The sequence below is a fragment of the Mustela nivalis genome, assembly GCF_964662115.1.
Source record: "Mustela nivalis genome assembly, chromosome: 16".
Taxonomy (NCBI): Eukaryota; Metazoa; Chordata; class Mammalia; order Carnivora; family Mustelidae; genus Mustela; species Mustela nivalis.
The window spans coordinates 9180902-9196684 of NC_139035.1; the positions used below are offsets into that span (position 1 = coordinate 9180902).

A 15783-nucleotide genomic window follows, 5' to 3' on the forward strand; every position below is an offset into this window, starting at 1 on the left:
AGAAACACAGAGAGTTGATTTAGATTTGCATAATATATGGATAGATCTTAAAACATTGTTACATGGAAAACAGTAAGAAACTGAGATCCATCATATAGTAACATTTACAAAAATTATAAACACCTACACATAAATCACAAGCAACAACAAAAAAAGCATTATTCATTTTACACAGACACAATACCCAAGGACAGTTATCAGACAATATGACATCATCAAGTATAATGACATCATGCTTGCTTGATAAATATTATGGGGGTCTGCACATGGGGGAAGAGGGAAGGGAATGAAGGCAGAAGATACAGGGAAAAACTAAAACATAATAAATAAAATAAGACTGGATGGATCATGTTTCAAGAAACAAGGAGGGTATTTAATTCACTTTTCTGAAACTGAGGTACCCCCCTCTCCCAGAACAAGAACAGAAAAGATTTACACCGTCCTTCAACCCAGGAAAGTTTTCTTTGATTACCTAGCCACAATATCTGCATAAGCTCTCATAAGTTTTCCTTCCAAGAATGTGCTGTATAATGTACTTTTGCCCATTTGCAATTCAGAACTTCAAAATACAGCTACCAGTCAAAATATACAAATAACACTCGTGATAAGTGCTCTCCTTAATGCCCACCACCTGTTTCCCCCATCCCCCCACCTCCTCCTCTCTGATAACTATCAGCGTGTTCTCTAGAGTTTAGAGATTGTTTTTGGTTTCTCTCTCTCCCTTTTCCTCTTTGCTCATCTGTTTTATTTAATAAATGCCACATATGAATGAAAACATATATTTGTCTTTCTCTGACTCATTTCGCTTAGCATTATACTCTCTAGTTCCAAAAATGTCATTGCAAATGGTAAGATTTCATTCTTTTCTATGGCTGAATAATACTCCATTACACACACACACACACACATACACACAGTGCAGCCACTGTGATGCAGTTCCCTCAAAAAGTTAAAAACAGAAATACCCTATGATCCAGTAATTGCACTACTGGGTATTTACCCCCCCAAAAAAGCCACAAAAACTCTCATTCAAAGGGATTAGCAAGTTTTTTCATCTTTCTGTGATATGCATAGTGATATGACGGACCTGTTGGTCATATATATATATATGTCTTCTTAGGAATAAATATATATTCAGAACCCTTGCCCATTTTTTAATCATATTGTTTTCTCACTGTTGAATTATTCAAGTTCCTTGCATATTATGGATATTAACCCTTTACCAGGTGTGTGACTTGGAACTACTTTCTCTCATTGTTTCTTTTGCTGTGCAAAAGCGTTTTTTAGTTCAATGTAGTCCCACTTGTTTATTTTTGCTCTTGTTGCCCTTGCTTTTGGTGTCAAATCCAAAAAAATTATTGCCAAGACTGATGTCAGGGAGCTTACTGCCTGTCTTCTTCTAGGAGTTTTATGGTTTGAGATCTTATGTTCAAGTCTTTAATCTCCTTTTGAGTCGATTTTTGTATGTGGTGTGGGGTAGGGGACCAGTTTCATCATTTTGCATGAGGTTCTTCAGTTTTCCCATTTATTGAAGATTATCCTCCCCATTGTATATAATTAACTCCTTTGTCATAAATTACCTGGCCGTATACACATGGGCTTCATTCTGAGCTCTGTTCTGCACAGTGATGTGTTTGTTGTTATGCCAGTATTATACTGTTTTGCTTATAAAGCTTTGTAATACGCTTTGAAATCAGGTAGAATGATGCCTCCAGCTTTGTCTTTCTTAGATTGTTTTGGCTATCCTGGTTCTTTTGTGATTCCATATAGATTTTAGAATTCTTTGTTTCCATGAAAAATGCCATTGGCATTTTGATACAGAATGTCTTGAATCTATATATTGCTTTGGGTAGTGTGGACATTTTACATTTAATATCAATTCTTCAAATCCATCAGTACAGAATATCTTTCCTTTTATTTGTCTCTTCTTTAGTTGCTTTTATGAATGTCTTAAGTTTTTCATATACAGGTCTTTCACCTTCTGGGTGAAATTTTTTCTGAGGTATTTTATTCTTCTTGATGCACTTGTAGGTGAGGTTGCTTTTTTAGTTTCTCCTTCTGATAGTTTATTATTACTGCATAGAAGCACAACAGATTGTTGTATATTGATTTTGTATTCTGTCACTTTACTGAATTCATTTATTAGTTCTAACAGTTTTTTGTAGAATAGGGGTTTTTTGGTTTTGTTTATATAGACCATGTCATCTGCAAGTAGAGACAGTTTTACCTTTTGTTCCAATTTGTATGTCTTTTATTTCTTCTTGTCTAATTTCTCTGGGTGGGATTTCCAGTGTTATATTGAACAAAAGTAATGAGAGTGGGCACCTTTGTCTTGTTCCTGATCTGAGAGGAAAAGCTTACAGCTTTTCTCTATTGAGTATGGATATTAGCTACAGGCTTGACATATTTAACCTTTTCTATGTTCCCTCTATGCCCACTTTGTGGAGAGTTTTTATTATAAATGGATGTTGCATTTTGTCAAATGCTTTTTCTGCATCTTCTGAAATGACCATTTTGATTTGTATCCTTCATTTTGTGGATGTGGTGTACCACACTGAGTGATTTGGAAATGTCGAGCCATCCTTGCGTCCTGGGAATAAATCCTACTTGATTGTGGTGTTTTCTTCTTTTACAGTATTGTTGAATTCAGATTCCTAAGTTTTGTTGAGAATTTTTGCATCTACCTTCATGGAGGATCATGGCCTTTAAATTTATTTTCTTTGTGGCATCCTTGTCTGGTTTTAGTATCAGGCTGATGCTGGCATTATAAAATGAGTTTGGAAGTTCTCCCTTTTTTACTTTTTGGAAGAGTTTGAGGATTGGTATTAACTATGTTTTCAGTGTTTTGTATAATTCACCAGTGAAGCCATCTGGTCTTGCACTTGTTTGTTGGGGAGTTTTTGATTACATATTCCATCTCCTTATTAGTATTCAGTCTGTTCAGATTTTCTGTTTCTTTGGCAATTCAGTCTTCGTAGGTTATGTGTTTCTTGATATTTATCCATTTCTTCTAGGTTGGCCAGTTTGTGGGCATTTAGTTTTCTCTTATGATGTTTCATTTTTCAGTGGTATCAATTGTAACATCTATTTCTGATTTCATTTTTTTGAGTTCCTTTGTTTAATTGGTAGTCAGGCTAGGCTTATCAATTTTGTTTATCTTTTCAAAAACCAGCTCTTATTTCATTGATCTCTTCTGTTGTCCTTTTAGTCTCTATTTCATTTATTTCCTCTCGGATCTTTGTTATTTCCTTCCTTTTACTGAATTTAGGATTTATTTATTCCTCTAGTTTTTTGAGATGTAAAGTTAGGTTGTTTATTTGATTCTTTCTTGTTTCTTGATGTAGGCATTTCTCACTATAAGGTTCCTTCTTAAAACTGCTTTGGCTGCATCCCATATATCTGAGAATGTTGTATTTCTGTTTTTATTTGTCTCAAGGTATTTTTATTTTTTTGTTTGTTTCTTCATTACTTGTTCAGTAACATATTGTTTAATATTCACCTATTTGTGAATTTTCCAGTTTTCCTCTTGTAGCTGATTTCTAGTTTCACAGCATTGTAGTTAGAAGAGATGCTTGATTTGATTTTAATTTTCAAGTATATTAAGATTTGTTTTATGGCCTAACATGTGATGTCTCCTTGAGAATGTAGTGTGTGCACTTGAGGGAAATGGGTATTTTGTTGCTTTTGGATAGAAAGTTCTGGATATGTCTATTAGGTCAATCTCATCTACTCTGTTGCTTAAGATTAATGTTTCCTTATTGATTTTCTCTTTGGATGACGTATCCATTGATGAAAGCGGAATACTAAGGTCTCCTACTATTATTGTATTGCTATCTATTTTTCCCTTTAGCTCTGTTAATATTTGCTTTATATATTCAGGTGCTCCTTGTTGGGTGCATAATATTATATCATCTTGTTGGATTGCCCCTTTGTCATTAGGTAATAGCCTTATCTGTCTTTTATTACAGTATTTGTTTTAAAGTCGGCCTTGTTAGATGTAAGAGTAGCTGCCCCAGCTTTCATCTGATTTCCATTTACATGGGTTATCATTTTCCACCCCTTTACTTTCTGTCTCTGTGCATCCTTACATCTGACAAGTCTCTGGTAGGCAACACGCAGATGGGTCTTGTTCTTTATCCATTCAGCCATCTTATGTCTCTTTACTAGAGAATTCAGTCCATAAGTACTTAAAGTGATTACTGATAGATACGTACTTATTGTCAGTTTGTTGATGTTTTCAGTTATTTTTACTACTTTTTTTGTCTTTAAGTTTCATACTACCTTTATAAGTGATTAATCTACATTTACAATATTAGGTCATTCTTAATTCCACTATTTTTTCATCTTACCAATTAGATTTATACTTTCATATGTTTTCCTGTTACTAATATTTCATTTCAACTTTAAAAGTTCCTTTAACATTTCTTGTAAGGTTGGCTTAGTGATGATGAACTCCTTTAGCTTTTGCTTATTTGGAAAACTGTTCTCTCTCTTTCAAATCTGAAGGACAACGTTGCCAGGGATAGTATTCTTGGATGGCAGTTTTTTCTTTTAGTACTTGAATACATTGTGCTGCTCTTCTGTGGCAACAATGTTTCTGCCGAAAAATCTGCTTATTGTCTTATGGGCGTTCCCTTGTACACAAATTTTTTTTTCTTAATTCTTTTAAGAGCTTCTTTTGTCTTTAACTTTTGATATTTTGATTATAAGGTGTCTTGATTGTGTTTGGATTCATTATATTTAAAACTTTGGGCTTTCTGGATCTGAATGTCTGTTTCCTTCCCCAGATGAGGGAAGTGTTTGGTCATTCTTGGAATAAGTTTACTGCCCCTTTTTCTCTCTCTTTTCTTTCTGCAACACCTATGATGCAAATATTGATCCGCTTGATGTTGTGCCATAAATCCCTTAAGCTCTTCACACTTTTTTTTAATTTATTATTTTTTGCATAACAGTATTCATTATTTTTGCACCACACCCAGTGCTCCATGCAATCCGTGCCCTCTATAATACCCACCACCTGGTACCCTGACCTCCCACCCCCCGCCCCTTCAAAACCCTCAGATTGTTTTTCAGAGTCCATAGTCTCTCATGGTCCACCTCCCCTTCCAATTTCCCCCAACTCCCTTCTCCTCTCTTTCTCCCCATGTCCTCCATGCTATTTGTCATGCTCCACAAATAAGTGAAACCATATGATAATTGACTCTCTCTGCTTGATTTATTTCACTCAGCATAATCTCTTCCAGTCCTGTCCCTGTTGCTACAAAAGTTGGGTATTCGTCCTTTCTGATGGAGGTGTAATATTCCATAGTGTACATGGACCGCATTTTCCTTATCCATTCGTCTGCTGAAGGGCATCTTGGTTCCTTCCACAGTTTGGTGACCGTGGCCATTGCTGCATTCTTTTTTCCTTTTGCTATTCTAACTGGGTGAGTTCTACTGCCCTGTCTTCAAGTTCTCTATTATATTTTTCAGTTCAGGTATTGCATTTTTCAACTCTGTGACTCCCATTGGATACTTTCTTGTATTTTCTGTCTTTGGGGAAATTTCCACTTGGTTCATCCATTCTTCTCCTGAGCTCATTGAGCATCATTATGACCATAATTTTAATCTCCTTATCAGGTAAATCATTTATCTCCATTTCACTAAGTTGTTTTTTCTGAAGTTTTATCTTGTTCTTTCATTTAGAGCATATTTCTCTGCTTCTTTATTTTTTTCTTGGATCTCTGTGTTGGTTTCTATGTAGTAGACAAAACAATCATTTCTCCCAGTCTCATGTAAGAGATGAACCCTATCATTCAACGTGGCCCTCTCAAATCTTTGTGATTGTCCAATCAGTCTACTTTATTCTTAGTGGCTCCCAGTATTTGATGGTGTGCCAAGACCTGTCAGCATCTCAGTTAGCACCTAGATGCAGGCTGATTAGAAGCCAGACCCTGACGTAGCAGCTTTTAAAGTATACAAACACACCTCTTTCTGGGGAGAATGGGAGATGCACATTTTTGTCTGCTCTCTCAATGTTGAGCCCTGGATTAACAGCCAGGTAAGAGCTGCTCTTTGCTTACTACCATCCTGTTGAACCCATGAGCACCAGCCCTGCCATCCACCAGAGCCAGGCTATCAAGGAACATGTTCTTTGGGTGACAGACACAAAGCTGGGGAGCCAAATATGTATATAATCTCCTTTCTCAGAGATACCAACAACCCGAGACAAGACAGAGGAAAAGCACGATGATGGTGGACTGCCTTGCCTCTCTGATCTCTACAGAGGATTGTAGTAAGCCTACCCCTTAGGCCACAGCCATAAAAATAAGCGAATAGACCTCTTGAACAGAATGACTTGGGGTGCGTTTCAGTCTACCATTATTGCACTGCACCCTGTGGGGGGTGGGTAATCAGTTAAGAACTGTTTCTCTTTTGTAACAGTCCTGTGGCTCCAGTCATAAGCCCCTCTGTTCCCCAATGCCAGGAAATCCAGGTGTGTCTCCTGGGCAGCAGCCACAAAAATTAGGGCACCAGGTGTGTGCACAAGCTGCTTTTAGAGAAATAACAGTGACCCAGAAAAAAGCAGAGGAAGACTGCAAAAATACTGCTTCCCCTCTGAGGTCTCTGGATATTGCTTTAATTAGAAATCGCCCCTCAGGCCACATCTATGAAACTAAGCTACTAGGTGTCTTTCACAGAAAGACTGGGTATTTGAGTCTGTTGCCTCTGCTGTGCCTTGGGGTTATAGTCAGCTAAGACTTCCTCCTATGTCCATTACATCCACTATCAGACTCACAAGCACAAGCCCCATTGGCCACCAGAGCCAGGCGATCTCGAGATTCCTCTGGGCAGCAGCCACAAAGATCAGGGTGCTAGACCAGTGTAGAAGCTCCTTTCTGGGAGATGCAAGAGGCCAGACTGAGGTAGAGGGAGAGAACAAATATGGCACCACTTACCTCCCCCTTTGGAGCATTTTGGTAGGTTCCTCCCTAGATGTGTTCAATTCAATGCCTGATAAGCGTATAAGCCTCTCTCATAGAAAGCCTGGCCAACTTCTCATTCAGGGGCTTTGTATTGGGCGGATAAGTCTGGGGTGGATAAGTCTGCTGAGAAGAGCCTTCTAAGAACTGTTTCTCAGTTTGAAATAGCCTTCTGGGTCTTGTGGAGCAAGTCCCATTGGCTTTCAAAGCTAGATGTTTGGGGAGCTTGTCTCTCAGATAAGGTCTTAAAAGGTGCCATGCCTCATGGGTTCAATACTCCTCACGGGGGTAGATCTCAGGAATTTGAGTTACCTCCCAACTGTGGGTTACCATGCTGGGGTTGGAGTTGGTGGTGAGGCTATGTCTTAGCCTCTCCTACCTATTTCTACATGATTGTTTTTGTTTTGTCTTGTTTTGTTTTGTTTCGTTTCATTTTTCTCACTCACCTAATGTGTAGGCATTGTTCAGCTGGTTTGGGGGTTTCTTTTGGAGAACATCATTCTACATGTAGCTGTAAATTTGGTGTGTCCGTGGGAGGAGGTGATTTCAGGATCCTCCGACATCACCATTTTGAATCAGAACGCTGCCTATTCCTTTTCTTAATGGTGACTTTTAATAAGTAGAATTTTTTAATTTTGATAAAGATTTTTTGTTTATGGCTATTGCTTTTTGTGTCAAAAGATCTTTGCCTGTCCCTAAGTCACAAAAATGTTCTTCCGTGATGTCATCTCAAAGTTGGAGGTTTTACTACTTATGTCAATAATTGGTATAGTCAAACCTTAATTTTTGCCCAACTAATGTGTGTTATTTTTTTATTTGTTATTCTCTTCTTTTTAATGAGGTTAAACAATTTTCCGCGTGTTTATTGGCTATGTGGATTCCCACTTCTGTGCAACTCAAGTTTTGTCACTTTTTTGATAGGGTCGTGTGCCTTTTCTTACTGAATTTTTTGGCATCTCATAGACTATCTTTTTGTTTTATTTTTGTATAATTGGCATAAAATAAATTGCATATACCATGTTTGATAAAATGTGATATATGAATACACCCATGAAATTACAACCACAATCAAGATAATGTCCATGTCCACCCATGAAGTTTCTTCATGCTCCTTTGTCAACCATCCCTCCTTCCATTCCCCATTACTAGGCAACCACTAATCTGCTTCCTGTCACTATACATTAGTTTGTTTTTCTAGAATTCTATACAAATGGAAACATACAGTATGCATTCTGTTTTATCTGCCTTCTTTCACTCAGCATAATCATTTAGAATTATTTCCTTTTGATGAATGAATTCCTGTATCACTATGAAATGACCCCTTTTCCTCTAGTGATAATTTTTTGCTCTAAAATCTACTTTGTGTGATATTTATAAAACCACTCCAATCTTCTTTAGAATAATGTTAGCACAATGTATCTTCTTTTCTTTTAATATTTAATATTCTTTTAATATCAACCATCTGTGTCTTTAAGGTTTTTTTAAATTAGATTTTATTTATTCAATCTGAACATTTTTACCTTCTCATTGGATGCATTCATGTAATTTTTTTTTTATATGGCTGAGTTTAAGTCTACCGTTAGACCATTTGTTTTCTATTTGTCCCTTCTGGTTTAAAAACAAAAATTTTTTTTAACTACCCACATGGGGCTCGATCTCAGCACCCTGAGATCGTAACGTGAGCTGAAACAGAGAGTCAGATGCTCAACCGACTGTGCCACCCAAGCGACCCATTTGTGAAAGTATTCATAAGAATTTCCTGATGTCGAATAAGAGTAACATCCTGATCTTTAGATGACCTGCGTTCACCACGGTCAGGGACACATCTGGGGACACTACTTCCTTGAACTTCTTTAAATCACCTGAGTCTTCCAGGCAAACAATTCTGGGATATAACGCCATACAAGAACCTACTCATGGCCACAAACACTTCTTGCTTTTTCTGATCACCTCGTCACTGACGTCACTGAAGGGTTAAGGAGGGCACAGATTTAATCCTGATTTACTCTTAACCCTGAGAATATAGTCTTCTGGTAACTCAGGTTAATGTCGGGAGGATATCCAATGTGATTCTCTATCTTGAATTACCCCTCTCCTGACTACATTGACAAATGCCTTTAGGCTGAAAGTAGACTCTGGGCTCTGGTGTTCCGCTTTATTCTCAAGGTTCCTAATTTCCCTGTTTTCGGGCTAATAGTTCCCACTGTCTTGTTAGTTATTTGGTGCTTTCAAGGTGACTCAAAAGGCTGCGGTTTGTAGGTTTTATGATATGTTTATTTTGTTTTGGTTTTATTTTATTTATATTCATTTGATGAACATATAGTGTATTATTCGTTTCAGAGGCAGAGTTCAGTGATTCATCTGTTGTATATAACACTCAGTGCTCATATGTTTGTTTTTAAAAAAAAGTTTGTCTGTAGGACCTACCTGCTGCTCCTAGAAATGAAAGTCTCCAAATCATTTCTTAACTATTTATGATGAATTAATTATGAAACAGATGATTACATCCACAAAATATATTTTTTAAATAGTTCCTCTGGGTAAATATTTTCAGTGATTATAATCCAAAATAATACACATACATGTTGGTTGAGTTACAGACCCAAGTTTGAGCACCACTTAAGTGACAATTGATAAGCAAAACTTAGAGAATATGCTTACATTTCACAAAAGAAAAATTTAAAAATCTTTAAGCCTAATTACGTGCAGAAACACCTTAATAAAATTATTTTAATGACTACATATGAAGAAAAAGTATGGTGTACAATAGAACACAAGTGGAAACGTGACAATTAGCTCCTTTCCTTGAACATGAACTAGATTTACTTTTGATGTAATAACCTCCACAGCCTTCAAATTTTTATCATGAAAGCTTGTATATTTTGTGTCATACCACTTAGGATCCAACATATGAATAAATAAACCTTGTCTCAGAAGTAAGATTTTTTGCAAAGGTTGGTTTAGAGGTACAAGGTCTCTTCTAATCACACCAGATTAGTCAGAACCAAATTATCTCTCTGAAGATAACCATATCTATCTATCTATCACCTATCTCTCTACCTACTAACAAAGAACTACCACCAAAAAGAAAATTTAGGGGTTATAAGGACTATAGCTACCATGCTTTAAGAATGTAACTAGTTAGCATGCTTTATAAGAGGCTTATAATTTTTTGCCCCTAATATCACACATATTCTGTAAATGGCTTTACTCTGAAAAGATAGAAACCTTCTGGGATGCTGAAACTTGAGATGAAACATGCCCCAAATGGAAGAAAATCACAAGGAACACATACAAAAAGGCAAATAAGTGTTTTTTAATTACTCAAAAACAAGAGAAGAAGGATCAGGCAAATAATTCCTCATAGTCTCAAAAATTACTGACAACATGATATCTTTAATTATTTAAAAACCTCAAAGAAGAAATGAAAAGGTCCAGAGACAACGGATCAGGAAATGGGAGTGCACTGGCTACACAGCAGGACATAAATGAAAATAGAAACATTGCAATGACAGAAGTGAGTGAAGAGGGAAAGAGAAGCAATGGAAATAAAAGGGCTTCCTAAGATACCATTAGAAGAGAAAATAAGAAACATGTAACAAATGAAATCTAGTATGTCCATAAGTGGAGTTTCTGGGATAGGAAAGAAAAGAAGTTGGAAAATATGCTAAATATATTCTTTTTCTTACCTAAAGAAAGGTTTAAATCTGTCCTGAAAGCATTCATTGTCACCATTCCCAGTTGCCATGTTTTACACAAATGCTCATTTTCTTTTCCAGACAGTCACATTTTTTCAGAATGTAAATTATGAGGCTGTAGATGACTACTTCAAGTTGCAGTAAGTATGACTTTTAAAAGAACCTGTTCAATGTGAAATGTGCTATTGAGATGATTGATTCGTAGGTATTCTTTTACTTACATGGCCTCATGACATTTTAAATATCTAGATTTCAGATTTCTTTTAAGTGTTTGGTTAGATGTGAAATTATTATTCTGTATAAAAATGTAAAATGCTCCTTGTAATTAAATGAAACATATCTGGAGGCTTCCATCTGTCCAGCTGAAGTTGCAGAAAATGGGCTATTTCTTTTTTTTATTTAAAAATCAATTAGTTAACATATAGTGTATTCATTTCAGAGGTAGAGTTTAGTGATTCATCAGTTGCTTATGATATCCATTGGGCTCAATCCATCAAGTGAAAAATGGGCTATTTCTTAATTCATTAATTTTCAAGCATGTGCTCATTCATTCCCATCCCAAAGTCTTTGCATACTATCCTTGGGCAGACTAGAACTCTAATATGAGTAGGTCTTTAACTATGAGTAGAATCAGAGAAAACATCACCTTTGACTCTTGGAATAGGTAGCATACGAGCACGTCATTTCTGGAGGAAACAACTGACCTGGAATGGTGTCTTGAAGCATTTCTGTGGCCATCATTATGTCCTGACTCGGTAGATTTCTGGAAAAATAACACTGTTTTTCTAGGAAAAAGTCCATTTTTCCTTAGTCTGCTGCTCCCCCCAAGTGAGCTTGAACTCTATGACAAGCACTTTGTAGGTGCTCAAAACACATGGTGAACAAGTAAGAAGAAATCCTGCCATCATGGGACATATCTCTAAGAGAAGACAAAGAGCAAGTAACCAAATAAATGAACAAGGTAATTCCAAGTAGTTACACGTGCAGTTAAGAAAATAAAACAGGAGAGCACCTGAGCAGCTCGGTCGGTTGAGTGTCCAATTCTTGATCTCAGCTCAGGTCATGATCTCGGGGTCACAGCATCGAGCCCCATGTCGGGCTGCACACTCAGCAGGGAGTCTGCTTGGGATTCTCTCCCTCTGCCTCTGCCCCTCCCCCAGCTCTCTTTCTCTCTTTAAAATAAATAAACCTATCTTTAAAAAAGAAAGAAAATACAACAGAATGAAGTGGTAGAGTCACTCTCTGGTTAGGAAGGGGAAGAGAGAAAGGCTGCTCTAGAGACTGTAGTCAAGGGAGGCTCATTTCATCCCCAGCCCCTCACCAACACTTTTCTCTCGATGCTTCTAATGTTACGGGTTCCTTGGGGTATTTTTGGTTTTACGGATATTTACTCAGAATTCTGTTGCTGTCCAATACACATCAGATTGTCCAAGATACGTCAGGTCAATCCGAGACTTGACAAAAAATACAAAAAGCTTTGAAGTCAGCTGTGATGGGGAAAAAACAAACCTTCCTAGAAGAAAACTTGTATAGAAAATTGTAGATGCAATATTTACTATAGTGTCCTTCATAGACCTAGACTGTGTTCCTGTATTTATCAAATCAAAGTTTCCATCACACTGGAAAACAAACCACAATTGGCATAATTATAAGATGCTTCCTGATTTCAAAGGTGTTAAATGAGAAAAAATATGTATCTTAAAATTGATGAAATATGGTACAATGATTTAAAAATATTAAATGTGCTATTCATATCCTCATTTATTACACTTTATACGTAATATATGACAAATAAATAAATATTAAAATGTGATGAAAATTGGAAGAAAAAGAACATTTGTTTGTGGTTTGCTTTTCCCCAGCTTTTTTCAAAAAGTAAAAACCTTCGCGGTTTTATTGATATTCTGATCTCAGCTCAGGAGTACTGATAGCTCAGGTCATGATGTCAGGGTCATGGGATCGGGTCCCATGTCTGGCTCCACACTCAGCAGGGAGCCTCCATAAAACTTTCACAACTTCTTCAGCGATTTCAACTTCTCCCTTTTTGTCTGGGCACAAAACGATTCTTAGGCACTTCAGAACCTAGAAATTCGATCTCGCTTTTGCTTCCACTCAGATCATAATAAGCAGCATAAATTGGCTCAGAAAACTAATCTCATAACTTATTCTTTATGGTTCCAAAAGGGTCATGGATAGGAGAAAAAAATCCACAGAGGCTAGAGAAAGAACAAAAAATGCAGCTATGGCCTTCTAAGGTCATCAGAAAGCAGGACCAGATGTCAGTCGCACAGCCTTCTCCTCCACGAACGGTGTTAATGAGACGGGGCGGGGTAGGGGGGTGGAAATGTTGATGGACACTCATCTCTGTTTCCCATTGGGCCGACCCTACGCTAGCCCGCCGGGCGGTAAGAGTGACTTCAGGGAGTGACCACAGTGCCTTAGCAGAAGTGGAGAATAGTCACTCCCATGGCCCCCTCCCAGACTTCTAGAATTCTGGATGACTGGGCGCCAGTCATCCAGTGTCCATGGGACGGTCCATGGGCTCCACGGGGAAGGCAGGCACGGTGCCTGCCTCCCTTGGGATTCTCTAAGCACCTGCACATGCCATTTCTCCTAGAGACGAGAACACGGGCCTTCGGCTTGTGCAGTTTCGGCCTAGTGAGTACGCAAGAGCATGTCCAACTGCCCAAAAGGTAAGTGACAGAGGTGGAGGAACACCATTACCTCAATAAAGCCGCAGGCGGTGGGCGAGAGAACCCCCACCAGCCCGCCATGCAGGAGCCCCCCCACCGCCCAGGGAAGTGTGTGTCTATGTCTCGGGGGGGGGGGGGGGCATTATTTCACTTTGGAGACAGACCACAGTTCTGTCTTCCAGAGGTTTACCAGCGTAAGAGAGGTGTAGAAATACATGCAAAAACAGAAAATGCTTAGTTTCAGGAGATACAACGGTATAAAGGAAACCTGAAATGAATGGGAACTCAAGTGGGATATGGTTTGTCAGAGAAGATGGCTTTTTAAAACTTTTTTAAAAGGTTTTAAAGCTAAAATTTATTGTGTACCTACTGTGTGTCTTTGCTTCAGTCTGTTTGTAGGTTATGGGAGCTGCAAGGATGAAAAGCCAGGCTCTTCCTCAGGGGCAAACCAAAGCTAGTCTAAGGGCGCACGACACACAGTTGTGAGAAAGCGCAGAGAGCGCAGAAGAGTGGGCAGACCGGGGCGGGGCAGGGTGAGGGTCAATTGTTGGGGAGTAAGTGGAAGGTGACCCAGGGCATTCCAGGAAGACACGTTTACAAGAGCAGAGCCCCGTGAAACAGCCAGTCCCCAGAAAGCCTTAGCGATTCCTTCCAGCAGGAATTTTCCCAGGGAGCGATGACACCACCCCAACACGTTATTGACCGGCATTTCTGTGTCGAGGACCAGTCCTAGATGTGGTCGCTGGGTTTGTTATTTATTTATTTGTTGGTTGCTGGGTTTTTTCAGCTGGGCCCCAGAAGAGAAGGGATCAAGTGGTGGTGGGTCTTGACGGAAAGATTTGAGGACCTCAGTCAACCAAGGGTGTCACATGAATAGATTAGTGAAGACACAGGGAAAACCAAAAGGGAAGAGAAAGGGAAGGGAAAACCAAAGATCTGATCAGGAAGGGACACCAAGGACTGTGGGTAGAGTTGCTGACAGAACAAATCAGATCCTGTGTCTGAGATCAAGTGGTGCCTTTCCAGTGAAGGCGGAGAGGTCTGGGTTTAGCAGGGTTGACTCTTTAAATCCATCAAGCTTGTCTGGACAGTGTGCTCTATCCCCACCCTCCTGACCCCCACGTCCTTCATCGGGGTAGGGAGTATTAGAGGTTCTTTCAGATTCACTTTGTGGAGAAATGCAACCTACAGCACATGTTTGAGACTGAAAGCAAGTATCTAGATCCCACTTAGCAAGCCCGGGGGTTGTCTAGCCCTGCGGTGGGTAAGCATCCCGGCGCCAGATGGGAAGAGAAATAGGCATCCTAGTCAGGGAGGGGCCCGGTCTCTGGTGGACAGAAGTCCGTGAAGAGCTAGATGCTCACGCCTGAGTCAGGGACAGGCCAGAAGAACAGAGTTGATGATCCCGGTTACAGCCGTGCTGGCGAAAGAGAAGATGCGGTTAGTTCCTGAAATAGCGATGTGGAAAAGCAGAGAACTAACCTCCCAGCCTCGTGAGCAACAGGGCAACACGAAGCAAAGGCAGGAAAAATGTGATCAAAAATAAAGAGTAAAACCGCACCAAAGAGTGTAACAAAACCCTACCTTGGAAAGGTGATTATTTCAAATCTAAAGTGTAATCACTTTTCGCTATAGGGACATTTTCGCTCATGTGAATTGCAACCACGCGTCTCACCACTTAAATTCCTCCATTTTAGGTGTTCCAAATAGCCGTTGGCTGTGATTCCAGTAAATACATTGTTGTTAAAGGGCAAGTATATTTGCATTTGACCTGTCTTACTCTTTGCCTTTTCAAACAAATGGTGAACTGCATGGCGATTGCCGGTGGTACCATCAGCCTGATGACTGCCTTGTTCACGATGAAACCCGAAAACTGAACTGACATGGGCGTCCAGAAACTGAACTGACAGTTTGTCCAAACCCGATTTGTTTGAGCTTTGGGCCAAGTCAAAGCTTCCATGTGAATCATACCAACAGGGAAAAAGGATGAACCTCTTTCCCTGTGGCCAGCGCTTTTCTCCGTCTTCCCTTTTAACCATCCTGTTTCCATCCGTCACCAGGGCGCCTCTCGCTCTCGGCCTAGCCCTCATTCCCCAAGAAACGAGAGGGAGAAACACTTAGGTCTCCTTTGCCTCCTCCTCAAACCAGTTACAATGTCATTTCTGCCACAGAATTGCTTACGTCCCCATCAGAAAAACCTGCTCCATTACCCACGGGAAGGTTTTTTAGAGCAAACCTCACAGAAGCACCGGGGTTTCTTCCAGAGAAGCCCGAGGTGTGACTTGTCTTGCTTTTACCGGGGTTCACCATGAAGCACACTGATTTCTGTCATCCACTGGCCACCGCGGGCTCGCTCCTCTACGGGGAAGAATTGAGGTCCGTGTGCACAATCCATTCAGTGGAGGTGAAGTGGGTCCTTAAGACAGCGAT

The 15783-nt window shown here is 39.3% G+C and overlaps 1 protein-coding gene across 11 annotated transcripts in view; it reads left to right on the forward strand.

The window, feature by feature from the left end:
• Positions 1-15783, forward strand: part of CATSPERE (catsper channel auxiliary subunit epsilon) — a 67100-nt gene that overhangs the window by 24137 nt on the left and 27180 nt on the right. For 5 of the 11 annotated variants that reach the window (XM_082702317.1, XM_082702320.1, XM_082702321.1 and 2 more), the window contains 3 exons: positions 10742-10800; positions 13278-13353; positions 15051-15103. In XM_082702317.1, the coding sequence (XP_082558443.1) occupies positions 10742-10800; positions 13278-13353; positions 15051-15103 (188 nt within the window). Of the gene's footprint in view, positions 1-10741; positions 10801-11324; positions 11622-13277; positions 13354-13752; positions 14093-15050; positions 15104-15783 lie in introns of those variants that run through there. The other 6 variants (XM_082702323.1, XM_082702319.1, XM_082702322.1 and 3 more) reach the window with 5 other exon arrangements.